General features: G+C 37.9%; 6 protein-coding genes, 1 long non-coding RNA gene and 1 other non-coding gene across 31 annotated transcripts in view; 5 read left to right on the top strand and 3 right to left on the bottom strand.

The window, feature by feature from the left end:
* Window positions 1-146: 146 nt before the first annotated feature.
* Window positions 147-4563, bottom strand: LOC138191002 (uncharacterized). Of its 4 annotated transcripts, none has more exons than XR_011177203.1 (4): window positions 4326-4563; window positions 3247-3457; window positions 2516-3189; window positions 147-492 (listed from the first exon to the last, which is right to left on the bottom strand). It is a non-coding gene; the product is annotated as an uncharacterized lncRNA (long non-coding RNA). The 4 variants fall into 4 exon arrangements; XR_011177204.1 differs by having other exon boundaries at window positions 3247-3367; XR_011177205.1 differs by lacking the exon at window positions 4326-4563 and adding an exon at window positions 3458-3648 and having other exon boundaries at window positions 3247-3367.
* LOC138191001 (ribokinase-like) lies at window positions 494-2383 on the top strand. 2 transcript variants are annotated; one of them, XM_069136271.1, is made up of 7 exons: window positions 494-703; window positions 776-908; window positions 1019-1145; window positions 1268-1429; window positions 1505-1596; window positions 1697-1885; window positions 2000-2383. In XM_069136271.1, exons 2-7 carry the CDS (start codon window positions 810-812, stop codon window positions 2177-2179), a joined length of 849 nt encoding a protein of 282 aa, XP_068992372.1. In that variant the 5' UTR covers window positions 494-703; window positions 776-809; the 3' UTR covers window positions 2180-2383. The 2 variants fall into 2 exon arrangements, with proteins under 2 accessions (XP_068992372.1, XP_068992371.1); XM_069136270.1 differs by having other exon boundaries at window positions 494-708.
* On the top strand, window positions 3113-5338 carry LOC124219829 (ribokinase-like). The gene is made up of 7 exons (XM_069136269.1): window positions 3113-3312; window positions 3643-3775; window positions 3891-4017; window positions 4106-4270; window positions 4357-4448; window positions 4534-4722; window positions 4803-5338. The coding sequence occupies exons 1-7, from the start codon at window positions 3266-3268 to the stop codon at window positions 4980-4982; spliced, it is 933 nt and encodes a 310-aa protein (XP_068992370.1). The 5' UTR covers window positions 3113-3265; the 3' UTR covers window positions 4983-5338.
* Window positions 5339-10853, top strand: LOC124218967 (40-kDa huntingtin-associated protein). 4 transcript variants are annotated; one of them, XM_069136260.1, is made up of 12 exons: window positions 5339-5473; window positions 5548-5609; window positions 5693-5854; window positions 5914-5960; window positions 6166-6368; window positions 6494-6695; window positions 6768-6876; window positions 7212-7330; window positions 7440-7618; window positions 8974-9271; window positions 9452-9734; window positions 10756-10853. In XM_069136260.1, the coding sequence occupies exons 1-9, from the start codon at window positions 5408-5410 to the stop codon at window positions 7607-7609; spliced, it is 1140 nt and encodes a 379-aa protein (XP_068992361.1). In that variant the 5' UTR covers window positions 5339-5407; the 3' UTR covers window positions 7610-7618; window positions 8974-9271; window positions 9452-9734; window positions 10756-10853. The 4 variants fall into 4 exon arrangements, with proteins under 4 accessions (XP_068992361.1, XP_068992360.1, XP_068992359.1 ...); XM_069136259.1 differs by having other exon boundaries at window positions 9452-10168; XM_069136258.1 differs by having other exon boundaries at window positions 9452-10853.
* On the bottom strand, window positions 6597-12763 carry LOC124218953 (solute carrier family 23 member 2). Of its 6 annotated transcripts, none has more exons than XM_069136255.1 (14): window positions 12585-12763; window positions 11858-11983; window positions 11189-11346; window positions 10907-11112; window positions 10040-10166; window positions 9807-9927; window positions 9468-9723; window positions 8995-9123; window positions 8729-8887; window positions 8506-8585; window positions 8273-8414; window positions 7940-8081; window positions 7677-7817; window positions 6597-6715 (listed from the first exon to the last, which is right to left on the bottom strand). In XM_069136255.1, exons 1-13 carry the CDS (start codon window positions 12612-12614, stop codon window positions 7739-7741), a joined length of 1755 nt encoding a protein of 584 aa, XP_068992356.1. In that variant the 5' UTR covers window positions 12615-12763; the 3' UTR covers window positions 6597-6715; window positions 7677-7738. The 6 variants fall into 6 exon arrangements, with proteins under 6 accessions (XP_068992356.1, XP_046481888.1, XP_046481883.1 ...); XM_046625927.2 differs by lacking the exon at window positions 6597-6715 and adding an exon at window positions 6725-7287; XM_046625932.2 differs by lacking the exons at window positions 6597-6715; window positions 7677-7817 and adding an exon at window positions 6722-7287 and having other exon boundaries at window positions 7991-8081.
* Window positions 11451-11524, top strand: TRNAN-GUU (transfer RNA asparagine (anticodon GUU)). The gene has a single exon. It is a non-coding gene; the product is annotated as a tRNA-Asn (tRNA).
* Window positions 12764-13625: 862 nt separating the features above from the next.
* On the bottom strand, window positions 13626-18534 carry LOC124218964 (uncharacterized). 5 transcript variants are annotated; one of them, XM_046625963.2, is made up of 4 exons: window positions 18446-18534; window positions 17073-17296; window positions 16746-16841; window positions 13626-16464 (listed from the first exon to the last, which is right to left on the bottom strand). In XM_046625963.2, exons 1-4 carry the CDS (start codon window positions 18504-18506, stop codon window positions 15661-15663), a joined length of 1185 nt encoding a protein of 394 aa, XP_046481919.1. In that variant the 5' UTR covers window positions 18507-18534; the 3' UTR covers window positions 13626-15660. The 5 variants fall into 5 exon arrangements, with proteins under 5 accessions (XP_046481919.1, XP_046481918.1, XP_046481921.1 ...); XM_046625962.2 differs by lacking the exon at window positions 18446-18534 and adding an exon at window positions 18169-18361; XM_046625965.1 differs by lacking the exon at window positions 18446-18534 and adding an exon at window positions 17639-17771.
* The window catches only part of LOC124218968 (ketimine reductase mu-crystallin), a 34493-nt gene continuing 30378 nt past the window's right edge, over window positions 17769-21883 (top strand). For 3 of the 8 annotated variants that reach the window (XM_069136266.1, XM_069136265.1, XM_069136264.1), the window contains exons 1-6: window positions 18793-19284; window positions 19598-19765; window positions 19843-20020; window positions 20301-20495; window positions 20922-21117; window positions 21655-21864. In XM_069136266.1, coding sequence (XP_068992367.1) covers window positions 19175-19284; window positions 19598-19765; window positions 19843-20020; window positions 20301-20495; window positions 20922-21117; window positions 21655-21864 — 1057 coding nt within the window. In that variant the 5' untranslated portion in view covers window positions 18793-19174. Of the gene's footprint in view, window positions 17904-17980; window positions 18125-18792; window positions 19285-19597; window positions 19766-19842; window positions 20021-20300; window positions 20496-20921; window positions 21118-21654; window positions 21865-21883 lie in introns of those variants that run through there. The other 5 variants (XM_046625971.2, XM_069136262.1, XM_069136263.1 and 2 more) reach the window with 3 other exon arrangements.

Below are 21883 nucleotides of genomic sequence, written 5' to 3'. Positions count from 1 at the left end.
GGGTCAAAGCAGGTGCGAAATCCCCTATTAGCGGCGAACACATTGCTCAATTAAGCGGTGAACAGAGATTTAAACGCAGCGAATGAAAATTGGCTGTCGAAATTTTTTTTTAAAACTTTTCGTTTAAGTCATAAGTTGTTATCAAATTGAAGGATCATATCAGAAGTGTTATATATATCAAGAATTAATGATAATCGACTGGTAATCGATCTTATTGGAATAAATCTGTTTCGCTGAGAATAATTTGCCCAGTTTTTTCGCATATTTTTAATCATAAGATAATACGTGTTATAAAAAAGCGATAGCATATCGATAAGTTACATAAGCACCAGGCCATACAGTCTTGGCTTGATTCAAGCTATATCTACCTCTTTGCCGGTGTGTTATTGTACACGTCTATTGTTCAAATTCGCCGACTAGTTGTAGCAAGATGGGTGATGTTGTTGTTGTCGGTTCGTGTATGGTTGACTTTTCATGGTAAGTATAGGTACACTATGAATGATATATATGTATACGACTCAATTATTCCACAAATCAATATAACCATAAATATTATAAAAATACAATTTGAAACACGTATAATCAGCTAATTGAAACCATAAATGTAGTCGCAGAATATTACTTGTGCAGCCTTTGATGTTCCTTACAAGGCTCGAAGTTGATTGAATTCAACAGAATTATTTTACAATTTGATCAATGCGCAGTGAGGTTAACACATATATTATTTACCTTCTGATTCATTGTTCAAAACGATTATAATTATATTATTTAACAGCTATGCCTCACGCTTTCCAAAAGTCGGAGAGACGATGTGTGGCGAAAAGTTTGTCACTAGTAACGGTGGAAAGGGAGCAAACCAGTGCGTTGCTGCCGCAAGACTAGGTGCTTCGACAGCCTTAATCGCATCGGTGAGAAAAGATCGTTGCATACGTTTGTTGTATGAATAAAATAAAAATTGACTCTATTACGGCCTAGTTGGTAACTTTCGAGAATCTTACTAAAGCGGCGATGGCTTTAGCTAGGTGCCGATAGCTTGGGAAAGGAATACTTTGAGAAACTAAAGCTAGAGAATGTAAATGTATCGAAGGTGCATCTGCGCGAAGGCATACACAGCGGCATTGCGCAAATTACTGTAGCTGATAGCGGTACGTGGAGCAATTGCTTGATCATTACATAGATATGAATAGTGTTTGAAGAGAAATATTCAGATGACATAAAGTCAAGAATACAGATCATAAAGAGTAAGGAAGTTTGAAAATTCAAATAGGCGAAAATACCATAATCATTGTCCCTGGAGCGAACACACTTCTAAGTCCTGAAGATGTCGACGATGCCGAGGAACTGATCAAAAACGCCAAGGTTTTGCTATGCCAATTTGAAGTACCGACAGCACCTACGCTGCAAGCTTTGAAACTATTCAAAGGCCGTGGTGCGTAGTCTAAAAAATGTCATTTGCACTTCCTTTCATTTATTTAACAATCTCGATATATGTTTACTGTTTCAGGTCTATCTATTTTGAACGGTGCTCCAGCTATGCCAAATCCAGATCCAGAGTTGTTAAAATCCTGTGACATTTTTTGTGTGAATGAAACAGAGGTATGTCGGTATATCTTGAATATCGTTGTACCAATTCGTGCTGCCGAAATCTCTTCATATCCGACAGCATACTTGGAATAAGCAGCATGTGAAATTACAGGCTGAGATTATGACCGGGGTTCCAGTAACTGGATTATACGAGTCACAAATTGCTGTGAACAAACTTTTACAAAAAGAGTGTAACGCGGTTCTGTTAACACTCGGCGCCCTAGGAGCAGTTTATGCCTCTCAAAGTAATCCAAATGTAATCCACATTCCGACGGAGAAAGTCACAGCTATCGACACTACTGTGAGTGTGTTTCCAAAAATCTGGTTACAATTTTCAGGGAAATTGTGTGTCTCAGAATCTCATGCACAGATATAATTGTGTCTAATAATAATGATTCTATAATTTTGGTTTTAGGGAGCTGGTGACGCTTTTCTAGGATCATTCGCTTATTTCGCTGCATACCATGCTGGTTTGTCCATAGATCAGATAGCGAAGAGAGCGTGTTTCGTCGCGTCTCAATCTGTTTTGAGGATTGGTACTCAATCGAGTTTTCCATACAAACAAGATCTTCCAGCAGATTTATTCTCTCGATAATCTAGTGACCTCTGCATTGTATAAAACATTGGAACTATCCATAAAATCCATATTTTAATATTATAAATTCGTGCTTTTTCTACTTATTACAAATAAATCCTTAATTATCACTCTCCATGTACATGGATTCTAAGAGTTAGAATTCCGGCAAATCACTAATTCATCATTGCATTAGGGCATAAATTGTAAGATTCAGTCGACAAACAGCTATCGTAAAAAATTCTTATCAGTTTTTTTCACTGCAATTCACAGATAGTAAATGTTTATTCGACTGTAAAAACTAAGGTAACAACGCGTGTATAATCTACATCATTCCATTGAATTGACACACCTTACCTTAATTGTCACCGAGATATGAAAAGCGTATCAGGCTCACACACATAACGAATATACATTTAAAGATAATTTCGTCGCTGACATTTTTAGCAAGATCAATTTCTCCGCGCAACAGTAAAGTACCGACGCCACGAAGATTTTAATCTTTTGGATTTAAGCAAACAAACCCTGTTTTTTGAGTGATATATTACGAGCTCAAAGACTCTTTGCAGAAGTAAATAATTCTCAGTACACGCGATGCGCTAGTACTGGAAATTTCTAGGTGATTTCTGATATTCAGTCATCGGAGCACATAGCGAAGCGTCGTAGTCCCAAGGTTGCAGTTTCAAATTGAGGAATGAAGGAGCGGCCTGCAACACTCCTTCATTCTGATTTCAAGAAAACTGATTGATTTTTGTTTTTACCAGCATGAATAACATACTTGACTGATCGTATTGTGATAATTAGTTACTGTCGTGGGTCAACATAGTGTTTGTTAGATGATTAAAATTTTTATTGAGATAATAAATCCTATGAGGGCACTGCTTGTCTAGATAAAAATGCTAGTAAAATAAGATAGTAGAATTATATCAAGCAGTTTCACAATTATACATCCTCAATACCCTCCGGTATATCCACAAGTGTGCATGTAGGCTGACTCTAGAAACCAACCAGCCAGCAGACCATGGAGTGACCTGCAAGAACGAAATTACAATTACTTCTCATTTGGAATCTCAAATTCAGTAGCTTACTTTCCAAAGCTCCGTCAACATGCCGGACATTGTCGTCGTTGGTGGATACGTGATTGATTTTATGTGGTGAGGATTAGAGAATTTTGCTCATCTTGTATACTCGACCAACAAATCGCACAGCCTGTAATTTTACTATCTTCAGTAAGATACAGAAGGAGGTTTTTCATTGCAATTTCGGAGTATTTGAATCTTTTCACAGGATTGCCAATACCTGTGAAATTCATCTTATTTTACTCAAGCATTGACTTGCCACCTGTGGCTTTTTATAAAACGTTTACACAACACTAGTTCAATTTATTTCCCGTGCCCGCTTGTGTTATATTTAGGTTAATATGTGATTTTTTATACTTCAGTATTTACTATTGAGAATAATTTTGTCTACTTGTATGTTCATAGTTACGTTTCGCGATTTCCTAAAGGAGGTGAGACGATATGTGGTAAAAAATTATTAACGTGTCACGGGGGAAAAGGAGCAAACCAATGTATTTCTGCAGCAAGATTAGGTGCTTCGACTGGCTTTGTTGCATCGGTGAGTCTTAATAAGTTTGAATCACATTTCATCGGATAAAAGTTTAATCTTTATTGCTAATCTAGAATCGATAAACAGCCGACCACTATATTTGAGTGATTATTTTATATCTCAGTTAGGTGATGATAGCTTTGGACAGAAATATTTGGAGCAATTGAAGCACGAAAATGTTGACATTTCAAAAATTTATATCCAAGAAGGGGTATCCAGTGACGCGTCTCAAATCACTGTAACAGACAGCGGTGAGGTATCAATTGATTTATGATAACGGTAATTGACTGCATATCGTGATGAAAATAATGTTTCTGTACCGTTTCAATATTTAATCAGGCGAAAACACTATTATTTTCGTACCTGGAGCAAACAGACTTTTAACACCCGATAATATCAACGATGCAGCAGATTTAATAAGAAGCGCCAAAGTCTTGCTGTGTCAATTCGAAATACAGCCACCATTACCAACGTTGCAGGCACTAAAAATCTTCAAGGGTCATGGTGCGTAATCTCTAAAAAAAAAATCTTGCATTTTATATTTACACGTTGTGATTACCCGATAATCCCTGACTGATTTCTCATTCCAGGTCTATCGATTTTGAACGGAGCACCAGCGATACAAAATCCTGATCCTGATTTGCTTAAATTGTGCGATATTTTTTGTGTGAATGAGACGGAGGTCGGTATATAGTTGCGCGTTGAAAAAGTATTTTCCCTTCGAAATCTCATTTGATGACGCACATGAATTAAGTATGATATTACAGGCTGAAATAATGACAGGTATTTCCGTTACTGGAATACCTGAAGCACAAACGGCCGTGGACGAGCTTCTATCTCGAGGATGTAATACAGTTATTCTAACGCTTGGAGTGTTGGGAGCAGTTTTTGCCAGCCAAAGCAGCAGAAATATAGTCCACGTTCCAACTGAACAAGTTAAAGCTGTTGATACAACTGTAAGTTTGTAAACAGAGAGGTCGGAGCAATGAAAAAAAAAAATATTCGAGCAGTAATAATTACACGTATTTGGTCGCAGGGTGCCGGTGATGCTTTCTTAGGATCTTTTGCCTATTTTGCTGCGTACCATGCCAATTTGTCGCTGGCAGAGAAAGTGAAGAGAGCGTGTTACGTCGCGTCGCAAAGTGTTCAAAGGGTTGGAACCCAGGAAAATTTCCCCTACAAGACGGATCTTCCAGCTAAGCTGTTTGCTCGTTAAACCAGCCATTACATAAACAGCTGTCTTTGAAACATGTGAAATGCTAAAGAAATATGATAATGACATACTTGAATGAATGATGTATACTTTATGCAAAATAACGTGACTAATGATAAATTGTTTTTAATGACATTAGCGATAAAGCGATACGTCTTTATCAAAATCGAATACATTTATGTGGATTCTGTTAAAAACGAGGAAACAAAAGGTGACATAATTTAAAATAATTAACCGAACCATATTCAGACCTTAGCCGCAATCATAGTTTACTACTTCCGTTTCATTGCGGTTGATAAAGAACAAATTTAACGGACCGTAAAAAGTTAAAGGATAATAAAACGTAAGAACATGCCACATTGGCCAGTTTGTTTCGTTATCAGTTTCCTACCGACTGCACTATAAGTGAATTCAGTATTATCAAGACGATGGCAGAGATCGAGTACTCCGAAGAAATTGACGACGTCTCTGATGAAGATTACGAAATCATTAGAGTAAGATAACGACAGCGAGACATGAAAGCAAAGCGGTGCATATCAGTTTACTTTATCTCTCTTATCTATTCCAGAGATATCAAGAAGCGGATGCGCAGTTTCAAAAACATCCGCCATTTTTGTCCCAGTTTACAGAGTACGTCGGGTAGAATCATGATCAATCCTTATTGGTGACACGATTTAGTTGTCAAATTTTGAGGTTAAGATATTTTCTGACAGGTCCACCGATCGCGTTAGAAGTTGGCTCAACGATAAAGGCAGAGAATTTAACATTGGTAAAATAATCGCGATGTCCGAGGGTGATAATTACGATTTCAACAGATCCACCGGATGCGACGAATTCTTGGTCCAGTATCACGCGATTTCAAATAAATTGAAAAAGTAAGAGTTACCGTATTTGGTTAGTGTAACATGTTTTCATCTAAATATTTGTGTTTCAGACGATTTTTGAGAAAACCAAATGTCTCTGAAGCCTGCGATCAGTTCAGTAAGTATCCAATGATTTTTCGACACACCTCGTCAACATTTAAAGCGTTTAACTGCGAACAATAATCTTTTCTTAAAGATATAACGTTATTTTGATTATTTCCTTTCTCATGAGATGGCAGCTAGAAAGTCATTCAATTTTATTTCCCGCCTCAAATAACGAAGACAGAAACAATGAAAGAATTAATCAATTATTCTTATACCAGGTGCGTTAGCGACGCAGTGCGAACAGAAGGAACTCTGGCAGTATGCCGGTCTTTGCTGGCTCGCGGCAGCTCGATGTCAAGGAACATTGGGCAATGCTAGCACAGAGGCCAGTTTGCTGGCTAGAGCCGGCAGACAGTTTCTAACAGCGGAGAAAAAGAACGTAATGATCGGATGCCCTGCTCCGGGTCAAGAGAATGTGCAGGTAACAATAAGATCGCGCATGAAGTAAAACCAATTCAGCTTACGTAGGACAGGAATTTGATTTTTTGTCAAACAAGTTTTCCAATTATTATTTTATTTTACATTCACCATTGATAAATATTTTAGGCAGCTGTGAGTTGTTTCGGCCATTCTTTGGCTCGCACTCAAAATCAGCCAGGATCTAGTATGGCGGCGGCTGGCTTGGCACTGGAATTGGCTACTGCTTTGGGTTCAAGTCCTGCTGGTTCTCAGCAACTTCGTAGAGCGATAAGCATACATGCGACACCGCAGTCTCTTGGCATGCTTGCGTCAACTCATATTAAGCAGGGTATACTTCAAACTTGTGCACTATAAATTATTAATAATTATTATAATGAAATTCTAATTTTTAACATTTCAGGTGATTACGTAACAGCTTTAAGCGTGCTTAGCGAATTGGCAGAATTAGTGGAAGCTAATGTCGGAGGAGGAAATACAGCCACTGGAAATAACTGTGACATATTACACAGGTCTGTATTCTTATAAAACATCATGTTGAAGTTAATAACATTATCGTAACGATTCGTGTTACGAAAAAATTGTTATTTTGTGAACATCGAATAGTTTAAAATCAGTAGACCGTAACAAAACAAGATATACTCGTGTTTTGAAATCTTGAAATAGTGAAATGGTGAAGTTTTACCCGTCACAATAAAGTTACCAACTTTAACCTTGTTATAAAACTGTTGTTAAACGGTTGCTTGTGACATTTATTAGAATTTTGAAGTATACTTTGGAATGAAGTAATTGTAGAGAAGAGGAAGAAACTTCCTTCTAACGCTCCTACTTGTTGATTAAAATATAGATGCGAAGTGAGCAGAGTCCTGCTGCTCCTCATATTACAACCGACACCGCAAAGACTAGCTCCGTCATTGGCTCAACTGTTGGAAAAATATGCCTGGGTCGAAGAGAGCAGCAATGCAGGTATCACCTTTTATTATTAAGTACGATTTTACATTTTATACACTTAGAAAATGCCGTATAGCATCGATACTGATGAAGTACTGCTTTTTTTTTCGTTCATTTATTAAAGGTCCCGGGATGAGTGAAGATGAAATGCTGTTGTTACAGTCTTTAGTACTGGCCTGCCAGTCTCAGGATTATCAAGCATTGTTGGAACTGGAAGGCGAGTTATGGCCGTATTTAGATACCGAGCAAAAAGAACTGCTGCGCAAGCTTGTGCAAACTTTGACAGCACGTTAAATCTTGCATGTAAGTTTCTAATATCGTACATCCGGTTAAGTAAAAAAAAAACTACAGAGAAAATCACCATCGTCATTTCACCACGTGGACTAACAACAGGCTACTCCTTATCACTCAAATTTTGTACTATCATTCTTTTTTACAATACCACCAACGTTGATTTGGCTTGTAAGTTGGGGAGAAAGGTAAGTAAGATGTCCATTTCCACCTAAAAACAGTGATTGAAATCACAAATCGTAAGTAAAAAAATTGTTCTGGTCAACTTCGATTTCATATATTATTATTTTGAAGCGGTATGAAATTTTGCGTAAAATTCATTGAAAACGTTACCTTCGCAAAGTGTCCATACCAATTGGGAAGTCAAAAGTATTTGGTACGTACGTAGTACGCCCGGTCTCATCATCTTCTGGGGTTTCATCGGTCAATGCCATTTCTTTTGCCCATGCTTCTAATCCTCTTTCTTCCGATGTACCTTTAGAAGAGAGAAGTTGACATTAAATAAAGAGTCAACAAAGCATTATTACAACTATAGAGGTACAATTTTGTATCTCAAACATATCCTGTCCGAGAAATATGTGAAAATGAATGGATTGCATGTAGCGTTCAGTAATATTCAGATTATTTACAAATTCAAGGGTAATGTGTCTTAAAATTATTACCCACCTGGTATAATATTGTCCAAGAGACAGCCTAACCCACCGCCGACTAAAATTGTCGTGCTTAGTAAAACGGTAATGACACTGTCAAAAATGTCACTGCCAGTTTTTATTGCATCGGAATGATGCGACATCCATCGCGAGAGAACCTGTCGATTATTCAGCAATCATCGAGTAATTACCTCAAGTCGTTTGTATTGTTTTTTGTCGGCTTTGCGTACAAAGTTCATACGCACTTACCAATGGAAAGAACATTGAAAACCCAAGTATGTATAAATTTCTTGCCGAATTAAGATTAATATACTGCAGAGCTGACAGTCCTGTACATAAATGATATTTAAAAAAATATATTACCGAGAAATCTCAGGCCCATGAGTGACGTAATAACTTTCAGATAAGACTATTTGTTTCTGATATTGAAATATGACGTCCTTCGTCTTTTACTCGTTAAACAATCACTTACCAAACGCAGCTATCATACCGAACATTATACAGAAAATTCCACCGACTACTGGTTCAGGTATGATTACAAATACGGCTCCAAATTTACCCACAACACCCTGTATAATCATGATCACAGCCGCCCACTGAATCACTCTTCGACTACCCACCTTAGTTACACCTAGAATTTGATAAGAGGTAAAAAGCAAATATACTTCCAAAGTACAATAACGTTTTAAATTACTTCTGATCCACTTTTGATTGTAGAAACATCGCTCGATGTCCTACCTATGGCGCCAACGTTTTCACCAAATGTATTTGTGCCGTTCCCACTGCCCCAGAGCCCGGCTAATACGGTACCAAGACCCTCGGTACCGATACCTCGATTTATCGCGTGGAGCGGAGGCGGTGGTGCTCCTGAAACGAAACGAAGTAAATCAAAAGCATTATTGAACGAGTACGAGCAACGTGGAGAGTTCCTAACTGCGTAATTGATTGGTCAACATTTATTTTGTTCGCAATGCTACGTGTTTCGCACCTTTCCAATAAGTGGAAGACGGACAAGGTTGTGCATATTGTTAATAATTTTACGAATAAATGATACTCTTGTCGATAACGTTCCATTTATCATCCAAACCGAAATTTCCATGACAAAAAAGAAAACAATCTCATTCAAGCAAAGTACGAATGCAATGCTAGAATAAAAAGTGGGGCACGTATTTAACCCTTGGTCTTTTTATTGTAGCTGTCAATCTGCTCACCGCACATTCTAGAAGTCGTTGGATAGTAACTGATCGACTCAACTGTACAGGCCAATACACCCGCCAACATTCCTAGGACCCCCGCCAGACTCACTGTGGGTAGACCCCATTGTCCGGGATAAGGAATCCTAAACCAGGACGAATCTTGGAGAATTTTTATTTTCACATCTGTGCGCGCCGGATGCCCGGGCGGAAATGTGTCGGTGGCTGTTAAAATTCCACATACAGCCCACATTATGGATATGGTCAATAGAACCTGAAAGCGACGTAAGTCTGGCTCACGAAAAAATCGACTACGGTAAAAATGGCGAAGGTTCTTTTAGCTCAAATCCTTCTCACCGGAAAAAGTTTGAACAAGTAGCACCAAACGATTTGGAAACCACCAGTTTTCCGCCAAACTATCATAGGCACTTGTAAATTCCCTAGGAGTTGGGAATATACGGTCATCATTAAGATTGTTCTGGAAAAGAAATGATGAAATTTATTCACGCTCTGATCATTGTTAAACGATGGTGAGTTCTCGTTCAGGACAAGTCGCCGATACGGCGGTATGACAATTAAGTTTATATTACCCGGCGGCGATGCCCCAGTGCTGAGATGCTGCCGTTGCAGCGTTTTCAAATAACGACAATCCGACCAGAGATACCGTAGGGACGATTGTTAAAGGAGTAACATACTTGAGCATCGATCCGATGATTCCTGTAATTACAAAAAGTCTTTTCCCATCTCTCATCCATTTCCGGCGAAAAGGGTATTCGTTCAAACGCGTATCAAAATTTCGTTGGAGGATCTGAAATAGAATATCTAGAGGTGTCTAATTTATTTCTTCCATTTTCCATTCAAATAACACGTACAAAAAATCGGAATATTTTTTTACTTTTTTTTTCTCTCGTAAACGGCTTGAGTAATAAACTATCTAAATACGATTTCTGATACGAAATTTCACGCTCTATAAAAAAGTACGGAGATGAAATTTTCCCAACTCTAAACGATACAGAGATATTCGCTTACAGACATTAAATCATCTCGAGTATCTCTTAATCGGTTAGAGTTAGGAAAATTCTATCTCGGTATTTCTTTTTTTTTTTTTTTTTGTTGCGGGTTCGAAAAAAAAAACATTTGTTTTCAGCACACCCTAGTATTCACGGTACAGTAAATCTCCGCGAATAAGTACGTGACACGATAGCTGATCAGAAACACGAGGTAGAGCAAAACATCGATTTGTGATCCACAAAGTCCGAAGAATGACTTCAATATTCAATAACAACCTTGAACAAATTATTTCCAGCGAGTTTTTCACACGATCTCTCCTCTACACATGGATCATTTGTAGCACGTAACGAGCAATAAGCGTGTATGCTGAAAAAATTTGCGCCCTTACAAGAACGCACGGAGGTGACTTTTTCTCGTCGTTACGAGTAATTCCTGTTTACATATACCTCCATAACCGACCACAACTTGGAACAATGCGGATACGGCAATAGCTCCAGACAATTCCCTCATCCTGACTTGCCATAGTTCCGTTCTCTCCGGTTTAGACATGCCGTCGAGCACGTTTTGTGCCGGGCATTTCCATTCGGGCAAACTTAATATTGCCAGAGTGGGAACCAGGAATGATATCGTTCCCCCTTGTACGATCGGTAATCTGCGATTAAGTATTTGAAAATAAATATATTTGCGTGTACCGAATATTGTGCATTATTTGATCAATCGTCCCGGACCTGCATCCGAAACTCGTTTGCAACAGCGTTACGATTCCGGTAACGAATATCATGGTCGAAATGATCGACCCTCTCGCCGGATCATCTTCGGCCATGCAAAGCGCCGGAGTCAGAATAAACGGTATCGATACTATCGCTCCTATCATCGTCAAGTAGTGCTGCGATAAGAGGTGCATAAAGTATTTTCACAAACTTGTTCACTCTGCATATTTTACAAGTATTCATTAACTGTTATATGCATTTATCGCTGTAATTTCCAACGGCCTCCGTGGCGCAATTGGCTAGCGCGTTCGGCTGTTAACCGAAAGGTTGGTGGTTCGAGCCCACCCGGGGGCGTTGATTTTTACTAAATTCAGCTTAGAAGTCGTATTTTTATTTATTTATTTTTTTTTACCAACAGTATTCAATTTTTGACCATCTAAAATCAGCGAAAGTAATAAACGTTGTGATTTTTTTTTTCGTCATGTGCCTCATTGCACATTGAAATCATTGAAAAATTAAGCAAACTTGTCTACTTTTCAATTACTCTTTGTTGTTTAAGTTTCGATGTTCTGGATTATATTACATAATACGGCATGAATATTTTTTCCTTTTTTTTTCATTTTTCATTTTTTTGTCAGAACGACTATTTGGCAGTAGAGTAGTTTTCCTAATTGTCATACCACACACCTGTAGAGCCATGAAAATGCAGAGATACCACGGGGGTACGTCGTCGATCCCATAATTTATGTCAGTTTTTTTATTGCCGGACTTTACGTTGGTGCAATTTTCAAACGGCTGATTTGGCGATGCACGCTGAAAGATGGTGAATTTGTTGTCACTTCGTCGTGTGTACATGTATTTTAAACGTGTAATAAAGTGTACGGTCATCGTTTACATAATATCATTATTCGTAACAACAAGTTCGTTTCTATTCAGGATTCGAGAATCCGGAATGTAATTTTGTTATAACTTTGCGCGCTGCTCGTAGTTAATTAAGAAAAGTATAAAGTTTCTAATTACAAACCAAAGTATTTCTTATAAGAAATATTCGCGAAACCGTTTTCATTTGATAAAATAAAATATCGATATTCTAAAACCATTAATTTTCATTCGTTTGGCTTGCATCACACACAATTACAATACAGAAGTCATGCAATTGGCTCTACGTATATTAAATTCGAGTATTGTAAACAGATTTAATGGATTGTTGGAAAATTGATGCAAGAAAAAGATCCTTTCCAAATCAGAACTGTTTGTGATAATATATTTTTTTTAAATTTTTTACGACAAATTTATTGGTTAAATAAATTCTATGACAGACGCATGTATTTTCGAAGCCCAATCAATGCGATCGAATCCGAGCAGTTTGATACGCTGTAGGAAAATCGTATAATAGTTTTGAAAGTCGACTCACCGTCTCAGACATTTCCGTAACATCCTCCATCGTGTTCGGTGAAAAGTTCCACAGCACTTTATCCAACAATAATATTTTTATAAAATATTCGTACTGGCTACGACAGTGAAGTCCGAGTTTTCCTAAGCTTGGTAATAATCTAGAATCCTGTGCTGGTTTTTCGTTTGCACAAACGGTGTCTGGGACATCTATGTACCATGAAATTATCGGGTTCGGAGCAGCGGATCAGCTTCTTACGAATACCGCTTGTGCACTTCGAACGGAAAAATATACCAAAGGAAGAGACGCGACCAGCCAGAGTTGGAATTTGAAGGCTTATTGGGCAAGTGATTATACATACGATCGTAGAGGAGTGTATTATAAGTAAACCGCACTGTGTTGGACAGAGAAACGAGTAACGTCAAAAGACGTTCGAAAAATATCGCCTACTTGTATCGGCTGGGATGAACTTGTACACATATATAATTATTTACTTGTTCGTGACTTGAACTCGAGATCTCATTGATTAGTATCAATGATGTACCAATTTGCACATTCTAGCTGCAGCAATATTTTCGATCAGTACTCGTCTGGCATTGCGCGATTATCGTTTAGCCAAATGAAAGGAAACGTACGTTTATCCGCTGGCAATGGAAAAATTTTCTCGTCAATTTGAAACGCGGTAATTACGGTGTAGTATAAAACACTGGAATCAAACGTCGCAGCTCCATTAATCGTTGACTCCGTTGAGTCACTCAGTTAAATGAATCTTCTGCACGCGTCTGACGATGGGCTTGTAAATTAGGTACAAATTAGGAAGACGAGTTTTCTGAACGGGCCGAAAGTACATCCTAAAAAATTTTGTCGTGAAATTACTCTGTCGCTTTTTGTGCAATGTCACGGATTAATTAGGGAAAGAGACGTGGGTGATTATTTTAAACGAATATTCAATTTTATTTGTACGCACCATTCGAAGTTTAAAGTTATAAACGTTCTCGATGTTTGAGATATTAAAAATAGGTTTTGTAATGTTGAGAAATTTGAAAATAGAAACAGAGCGGATTTCCGTTAGGATATTATAATATTTATGATACATAAGTAGATAAGTCTTGTGTAGACGTAACGCAGAGAATATATGGAGGCCAGGCACTGACGAGTTTACCCATTTTCACTTACAGTCTATTACTTCTTACATCGCGAATATAAAATATGTAACATAAATATATTATATGTATCCATAGTTACTCTTTCGTCTATACAACGTATGATTCAACATTCCTACTTGGAGGTATCTACTTTACATTCACCCTGAACACTTATTTTACAACATTGTCGGAAAAAGATATGCGTTAAAACAATGTAGTTCATGAAATTTTAATTATAATATATTGGTGACAGGACTACTGTGAGAAATTGATAGAAATACAATACATGTAGACGGAATTGCAACAATTACGCAGTAGCTTGTGAACTTGAAAAAATATATCAATAGTACAATCATTTGTTGATAACGAAACACTAGAACGGTAAAACAGTAACTCGTACTACTGTACGCTTATTTCTTGACCGAAATATATCCAGTAGACACGAAGAATTACGTAAAACTGAAATCGCATTATATTTTATACTATGGAATACTCGTTCGAATGATTTCGAAATACAGTAGAATCTCGATTATTAAAAAAGACCCGAGGATAAGTGTAAAACACATAAAGTATGGATAAATTCTTGATTGCTTGGGAAAACTCATTATCACGTTATTAGATAATCGTTTACTTGTAATATTATTCAAGTGTTTTTAGACCTTGAAATTAAATTTTCAAAAATAGAATTCTCAAATAATCTTAACAAAGTAACAAACAGATGTTTATTCATTTTTGAAAATTTAATAGCGTCCGCTTTCTAAACATGATACTCTTCATAGATTATATATAATATCTTTTTCCGCATTTTATTCATTTATTGATTTAGAACTTATATTTCGCAAGTTTGCATCAAAAATCATTTACAACGATTGTTTTCAAACTCTCTAAATTCCAAAAATCGTAGTCGATATGCCTATCAAATACGCAATAAAAGTAGTATATCGAATACCAAATTCTATAAATTATCTATTTTCTGACAACTACCAGAGATACAAAAAGTTACAATAAAAGTCACATGTTATCTGTTAATTTCAATGACAAATTACATAAATTTTTATTGCAAAAAATCGAATGGTTGAATCGTATCTCGTAGAAAATTTTACCACCTGTGACTAAACAATATCAATCAAATGCCTCAGAAATAACTTTGAATGATTGAAAATAGCTCTCCAAAATGACAAGTGAAAAAAGACAAACTTGCGGACGGGAAATAACAAACGGTTAGCTTCTGCGAAGAAATATATCTCTAATTATTTAGATCACTGTGACGCCTTGTTGTCTTGTATGTTGGAAATACAATTCATAGAGCTTCAATGTTACGTGACCATTATTGCACCATAAACTATAAATTATTACTTGCGGTGTTTTGTTCACATGGAAGCGTAAAACTAGATAACAATTATCACAGTTTATGGATAATAAATTTATAAAACCTTACATCATTGAAGCTTTAACACGTAGTTTCGTTATTGTCATTGGAATAGTAATATGGATCTTCATAAGTACAAAGATAAATTTTTGTTATAGTATAAATTAGGTTGAAATCAATTAATCTTAGTTTTTTAAAACAATTCATTTCCTCATTCAAACTAGAACGGAGATGTAGTTGTGACAAAGTAGGAGAACCCCACTTACACTCAACTTACGCTATCGGGTATGTGGTATTTAATGACGATGACGATGACGATGACGATGACGACAATGATGACGATGGTGATAACAATAATAATGATAGTAACATTATCAATCTTAAGTAGCAAATTTCGAACTCTATATAACAGTGTATTCAACACCACGTGTTGATTAGTTTTTCACAACACGTCTGAATGTTTTATGGCACGAAATATTTGAACACTGGTTTAACAAAAATGGAAAAACTTGTCCAGAAACAAGTAACCACGTTATACTTCCCTAATTTGTAGAGTTACGAATGGGGGGTGGCCGGAATAGTTTTATTTTCCTAGATTAGGAAATTCGTTATCATTCATTGAAAACGTACCGCTATTGTCGATGACAAACGGATTAAAAGTATCGCTTTGAGCTGAACTAACTCGACTGTTATCGAGCGAAGAGTCAGTGATGCGGCCAAGCATAGATGGAAAACTAAAGTTAGACTTTGCTTTCGGTGCTGCTGCTCGATTCTTTGACTTGAATTCAAAATTTTTATCGTCCAGAGTATCTCTTATCAACTGTTGCCTCGGAGTCGTGGTATTTTTTGTACCCTTGCGTGGTAGCTTATAATCAATTTTAGAATCCTCAAGTATACCGTGCGCTTGGACAGGATGGGTGTAAATGTCTGGATCTTCAGGGTGTGGCACAAGTTGTGGGTAATTTGGATTCTTTTTTGTCTCCTCATTCAAGTCTTTGGAGTCACTTTTACCAGTTTCACCTCCAATTGCTTCCTCTTTATTACTGCTACTAGTCGAGGGCTCTATTTTTGGACTAATTGTCTCAGGGTAGAAATGGTCATCACTTTCCTTGTCCGAAATCAAAGCTTCGATGGGTATTATATTGTTACGGAGCAGACCCATTATAGCCGCATTCTTAGAGTATCTACATTTTTTCAAGTCAATTGTTTTTGCGCTGGTACAATCATTAGTCTTCTGGTTATCAGGTAAAACATTTTCTGTACAAAAGCTACTTTCGTTTACACTTGACGCCGTATACGTAGATTCTTCGTTTACCTCTGGAGACGCTGATATTGATCTTTGAAAGTGCCGCTCAATGGCATAGTTTGAATGGTCCATTCCATTGGCCTGTAACAATTTTATAAAAATTGCTTTTTACCAAATATTTGGTTGAAATTCAATTCAATGCAAGCATAAATTTACAGCTAGCGCTTGTCGCATAAAAGTGAAAGGTCGAATGCAATTTTGAAAGATTTCTCGAAACGTCAAGACAACTTAGAAAAAAATTATTACATCCTAAAAATTACCAAGTCTGCCAGGATTGATAAGTTTTTAAATCACGAGTTACGAAAGTACTGGTAAATAGTTGTAGATGAAAATCGATAGAGCAATGGAACTGTTTAACTTACCTCTTTAATTTTTGAAGACAACGAGTGCTCGCTTGGAAAGTTATTCATTGCTGTTGGGTTATGACTAGTAACACCAGAGTCATCTCCCTCGAGAAGCTGATGTGAAACATATTATTATTATCGACAAAGTACCAAATTAATCACTCTCTAGTAGCAGATGTGTATTCTCTTCAAAATTGGGAAGACGAATTGGTCAATTTTGCAACCAGGGTTTTTTAAAAATTCATAGATTTTACAGCTTCAAATGACAAGTGAAAGTTTTACTCGTGTAATCGTCGTGTCCCGGTTTCAAGCAATAATCCATAGGGAAGTAAGTTGCATACTTACATCGATATTTTTCGGTGGTCTGACAGTTCGATAGTTCATAAATCGGTCTTTTTCGCTTTGGCTCAAGCCGTCGAGGGCATAAAATACAGGTGACCCGTTCTTCACTCCGCTCTTCACGTCGGTCAGCTTCTGTATATCGTTGTACATTTCCGAGGTATATCGCGCTGCTGCAGCCATGATGGCGATGGGAAGATATGATGAATAAAAGAAATAAAAATAATCACCTGAAATAAAGCGAAATTAAATTAAATTTATAGGGATAACTAACCTTGCGTAAAACTAATGTCTCTGTAATCGGTTGTCATGCATTCGATAATCTGGCTCCAAAACAGATCAAGAAAATAACGAGGCTGAACTTAGTGACGGTGATAAAAAAAATTACTATCTTGCACCTTTAGAATAACGCAAGAAATTGAATTTACAAAATCTGAGTTTGTTCTTGCTCTGTTAACGGTTTTTTTTACATTTCAGGTAATCCTCCCAAGTTGCAAAATAACGAGTTTTTCCAAAGATACATCATTAAAATAACGTTACAAACATCAATCTGACAGAAAATGTACAGTTACCATCGCACAAACGAGACCAACATCTACATTAGTCTTTTCAAGGTCGTGGCTGTCAGAGTTTTGTCGTTTGTTTTGCACTGTTCTCGATCTGTTTCCGAAACCCATCGGCCTGCCTTGTGTACGAGTACGGACAAACACTTAATCTAGGGCTTTGTGACCGTAGTAACGCGTCGGTGATCAACGGAATCAACGGAATCTTGTATTTGCTTCAACATTGAGGTTATACACTGTTCTAATCGCAACGACGCAGGAAAAGCGACGCCCAGTGAGTTCAACGTTTAATTAAATCATTCGCAAGATTTTGCAGTGCTCTTTGCTCCTGAAATTTTTAAACATCGTAACAAGAATTCAAGGCTTATCGGTCTGAGACTCAGCATGCTCGTTATCTGCCACGTGAAACTCTGCTTTTAAATATTGAATGAGTGTGAAAAGCCGACTGCGTTCAATCGAGAACGGGTAGCAACATGCAGCAGCGTTTAAAATTTCGTAAGATTATTCAGATTCGTGTGTATTATATTTTAATTAATAACCGTTTGGAACGAGGGTTTCTTGCTCGGATCCCCAAATGTCAGGAAGTGTGTGTTTTACGTCAGCAACCAAAGACTGATAATTAGTACATACGGTGCATACATATGGTAACCCGCGTTTGACAACAAAGCAAAGATAGAAAATCATATCAACAAGTTACAAACGCGTGGTGATATCGCTCAGCACGCAAAACGAGCGCTCTCAATCGAGAACTAAACATTCTTTTTTTCCCTTTTTATCGTTTATTGACTTTGGAGTACCGAAAGTGGTAATATCTACCTATGATTAACCACGGATCGGAATCACTCGCAATCGCCACACGCTTCGAGCTTTGACTCATACGGGGAAATTTGAAACTCGTGCCAGCTGGTCAATCGAGGTTATTGAAAAAAAAAACAAAAAAACAAAAACAGAGGACGTAGAAAAAAATCTAGAGATATTTTTTTCAGCTCTTTGCCTAATCGGTACTGCAGAATTGTCGCGAGGGTAAGCCACTGATCTCTACTACGGTTATAATAATGTTGCAAATCGCACATAATTCCAGTTCGACTGCTCAGTTGCTAAAGAAGTTTGCGACGCGTCATATTAAGCACACCAACATCAAACACCACTGTGAATGTAAATTTGGGGAACGCTTGCAATTTCGAAATAGTTTCACTACGCATTTGCGATATGTTAAACAATCCAGCGTGACGCGATCTTTGTTCAGCGGAACTAGACTTGTGATTTTTAAATTATATTATACGGAATAACGTGAAAAGAAAACATCAGCGAAAGATCAGCGGAACCATTTTCGAGGATTAGAAAATACATCGCGATAGACGAAAACTTGAAAAACGTTACTGCGAATGAAAATCTGGAATACAGTCTAAACGAATCACGCATGCGCAACGGATCAGTCAGCATTCGATATTGACCTCATAACATATTTCCTATACGTAAAATCTGTTCAGTGAAGATATAACTTTGATTCAAAGATCTCAGTTTTTTCCTTTGTTCTATTAAAATATGTTGAAGTGCCTGTGGTTGATATTAGTTAGCGAATTATTAATTATCGGATACAGTGCAACCAATACGTCGTTAACTGTAACGCCTCTTAGTGGAAATAATTCAGCAAGGTGCGTGTAGTTGAAAACTAATAAAAAAGAATCACATCAGATGACTTGCGATCGCGAGATCGTTGACGCAGGAAAATCGAGGCTGCTCCGAAAGTTGGAATTTATAGCGTGAAAATCGCGAGCTCATATTGACTGAATACAATCTTTATGATAATTGTACAAATCTGCAACACGTAAATTTCATATTCATTGATTTGTCGCACGCATTATATCTGCCTTTGCGTCACGTCGGTCGGCAATTTATTTAATATACCTGTATGCCTAATTCGCCAATTCTGTCTACCCTCTAATTCAGCGTTAAAAACTTTGACAGGGAGATGGCGACCGGATTACCAATATTCTTGAACGAAGCCAGAGTATCGCAACTACTAGACGGACAATGGTTACCCCTGATCGATGCTATGCACCAAGCTCTCTTGGCGTCAGCTTTGAAACATGCTGTACAACCTCTGAGATCTTTTACACCCATCAGAGACGAGGGGTTAGTCGTTCGATATCGTTATTAAAGAGAAAAATAATAATCGAATTCATTTTTACGATTCTTTGAATTTCATTCAGGATCATGTTAACCATGCCCGGCTACGTTGACTTCAATAATGATGTCCACGAAGGCGAGCCCGTGTTGGCATGCAAAGTAGTGACTAGTTTCACAGGGAATTCCGAAAGAGAAAATCCGCTGCCTAATATTTTGGGCACTATACTTCTCTTCGATGTCACCAGCGGAAAGCTAACTTGTGTAAGAAGTCTGTCTCGCTTGTATACACGATATAATTCTACATCTCGTTCCTTTACGTTGTTACCACCAAAGTCCAAGGTTATTGTACTTGTGCTTCGCGACTGTTCATGTGATATCAACCCTTACCTACGCTTCTCAATACACGCATACTTTGTCACATTAGGCTCTTCCCTCATGCGATGCCAGAAAGTAATTGTGTGTGAAAAAAAAAGTATTGTGCCCAACATTGGTCTTATATATCTTCAACGGTATAATGTAGAATTCTTTACGGAATTTTCAGGTATTGGAAGCCACGGAAATAACAGCCAGGAGAACAGCGGCAGCTTCTGTAGCGGCCACGAATATTTTGTACAAAAAGAGACACTCATTGTCAAACAGTTCCGATGAGCCGATCGTTCTCGGTATATTCGGAGCCGGAGTACAGGGGAAAAATCACGCATTGGCCTTTCATGCTGCTTACTCAAATATATCAGAGGTAGGAACCAGTTTACGATTGCCCGGACATGTTTCATCTTTATTTATAGAGTCAGTTTTACACATGTCAGAGTTAACCCCTTTCAAAATTAAAAAAAGGATACCGTTACCGAATCGATATTGTTACAAAGATATAACTGTCCGACAGATAAAATTGTTGAGTGGAAATAGCTGGGGTATAACAGGAAGTTTGGATAAAATTGAACGATGTTTTCAAGTATTGAAACGAGCGATTCGGGGACTGTCATAAACCGTCATGGCCTCCGCTTACGCACACTTCGTATTTTATTTCGGCTGTAGAATCATATTCATCACCTGTAAGTTATCCAGCGCTATTTTACGTCAAACTAGACGACGGCAAGAACGCTTTAGTACAGACAGGTTCACCTTCGACGAAAGGATAATACCTGAAATCGCCTTTCTTCAGATCCGCATTTGGAATCATCGGCTGCCCAAGGCGGAACGTTTAGTTGCAGAGTTGAAAACCCTCGGCATTAATCAGGCGCGGGTAGCTCGTACCGGAAGAGAATGCGCCGAAGGAGCGGACATCTTAGTTACGGCGACTTCTTCCTCCGAACCAATCCTCTTCGACGAGTGGGTCAAAAATGGCGCCCACATCAACGGTATAGTTACTAGGGTGGAGCTTAAAAAAATCAATTTTTAATTTTGACCGATGCGCCCTCCAAATCGGCTCCACATAATTAAACAATAATTTCCTAATTTTTTTATATTCTTATCTCAACGCTAACCCGCGCCCTAAAAAGAGTGGATTATCCCATTCAAACCTTTCAGGGGCACATCAAATCTGTCCAACGGACTTGGATGAAATTTGTTTTAGGGGGATTTTTTGGCTCGCTGATTACGGATCTGAACCAAGAATTTGAAAATTCTAAATGGTGAAACCCCCGGTAAGGGTTGAACAGGGAAAGCCACTTGGGAAACGAGTTAGAGTTGAAATAAAAATGTGAAAATCTTACAGAATTACTTTTGAATTATGTGGAGCTGATTTGGTGGGCGAACCAGTCGAAATTCAAAAATGACCTTTTTAAAGACCACGCTAATAGTCGTACATAATAATAATTAGATGCAGAAAAATTCTCTATCTACCAATTAGGATGAGTGGACGTATAATTTACCTATTTTTTAAACGGTCTGCGCAGCTGTCGGCAGCGGTCGTTTTCATTACTGTGAACTGGATTTACCGCTCTACCGAAGGGTCAAAATCTATTTGGACAACGAGTCAAGCGGGCGCAACGAATTGCGGGGGCTCGTGGTCCAGGGCATTTCTTTGATCACCTCCGTAGGTAACGTTTTCCTCGAACCGAATCTGATGCCGGGAAAACAGGATATCACGGTCTTCCATTCGATCGGTACGTTGCTCCTCGTCAG

The sequence above is a fragment of the Neodiprion pinetum genome, chromosome 5 (genome assembly GCF_021155775.2).
Source record: "Neodiprion pinetum isolate iyNeoPine1 chromosome 5, iyNeoPine1.2, whole genome shotgun sequence".
Taxonomy (NCBI): domain Eukaryota; kingdom Metazoa; phylum Arthropoda; class Insecta; order Hymenoptera; family Diprionidae; genus Neodiprion; species Neodiprion pinetum.
The sequence above is the reverse complement of the archived record's forward strand: the minus strand, read 5'-3'. Positions and strand labels throughout refer to the sequence as shown.

What these genes read in the sequence shown, in the direction of transcription:
- LOC138191001 (XM_069136271.1), top strand. Translation starts at nt 810, where the DNA reads ATGTGTGGCGAAAAGTTTGTCACTAGTAACGGTGGAAAGGGAGCAAAC. An exon ending in CGACAGCCTTAATCGCATCG is followed by an intron (nt 909 to 1,018) that starts GTGAGAAAAGAT and finishes CGATGGCTTTAG; the next exon opens with CTAGGTGCCGATAGCTTGGG. An exon ending in TCACAGCTATCGACACTACT is followed by an intron (nt 1,886 to 1,999) that starts GTGAGTGTGTTT and finishes TTTTGGTTTTAG; the next exon opens with GGAGCTGGTGACGCTTTTCT.
- LOC124219829 (XM_069136269.1), top strand. Translation starts at nt 3,266, where the DNA reads ATGCCGGACATTGTCGTCGTTGGTGGATACGTGATTGATTTTATGTG. An exon ending in AATCACTGTAACAGACAGCG is followed by an intron (nt 4,018 to 4,105) that starts GTGAGGTATCAA and finishes ATATTTAATCAG; the next exon opens with GCGAAAACACTATTATTTTC. An exon ending in TTAAAGCTGTTGATACAACT is followed by an intron (nt 4,723 to 4,802) that starts GTAAGTTTGTAA and finishes ATTTGGTCGCAG; the next exon opens with GGTGCCGGTGATGCTTTCTT.
- LOC124218967 (XM_069136260.1), top strand. Translation starts at nt 5,408, where the DNA reads ATGGCAGAGATCGAGTACTCCGAAGAAATTGACGACGTCTCTGATGAA. An exon ending in AAGATTACGAAATCATTAGA is followed by an intron (nt 5,474 to 5,547) that starts GTAAGATAACGA and finishes TATCTATTCCAG; the next exon opens with AGATATCAAGAAGCGGATGC. An exon ending in TTTTTGTCCCAGTTTACAGA is followed by an intron (nt 5,610 to 5,692) that starts GTACGTCGGGTA and finishes ATTTTCTGACAG; the next exon opens with GTCCACCGATCGCGTTAGAA.
- LOC124218953 (XM_069136255.1), bottom strand. Translation starts at nt 12,614, where the DNA reads ATGGAGGATGTTACGGAAATGTCTGAGACG. An exon ending in CAAACGAGTTTCGGATGCAG is followed by an intron (nt 11,113 to 11,188) that starts GTCCGGGACGAT and finishes ACTTAATCGCAG; the next exon opens with ATTACCGATCGTACAAGGGG. An exon ending in TGAAAACGTTGGCGCCATAG is followed by an intron (nt 8,888 to 8,994) that starts GTAGGACATCGA and finishes ATCAAATTCTAG; the next exon opens with GTGTAACTAAGGTGGGTAGT.
- LOC124218964 (XM_046625962.2), bottom strand. Translation starts at nt 18,313, where the DNA reads ATGATTTTCTATCTTTGCTTTGTTGTCAAACGCGGGTTACCATATGTA. An exon ending in GACCACCGAAAAATATCGAT is followed by an intron (nt 16,842 to 17,072) that starts GTAAGTATGCAA and finishes GTTTCACATCAG; the next exon opens with CTTCTCGAGGGAGATGACTC. An exon ending in TGTCTTCAAAAATTAAAGAG is followed by an intron (nt 16,465 to 16,745) that starts GTAAGTTAAACA and finishes AAATTGTTACAG; the next exon opens with GCCAATGGAATGGACCATTC.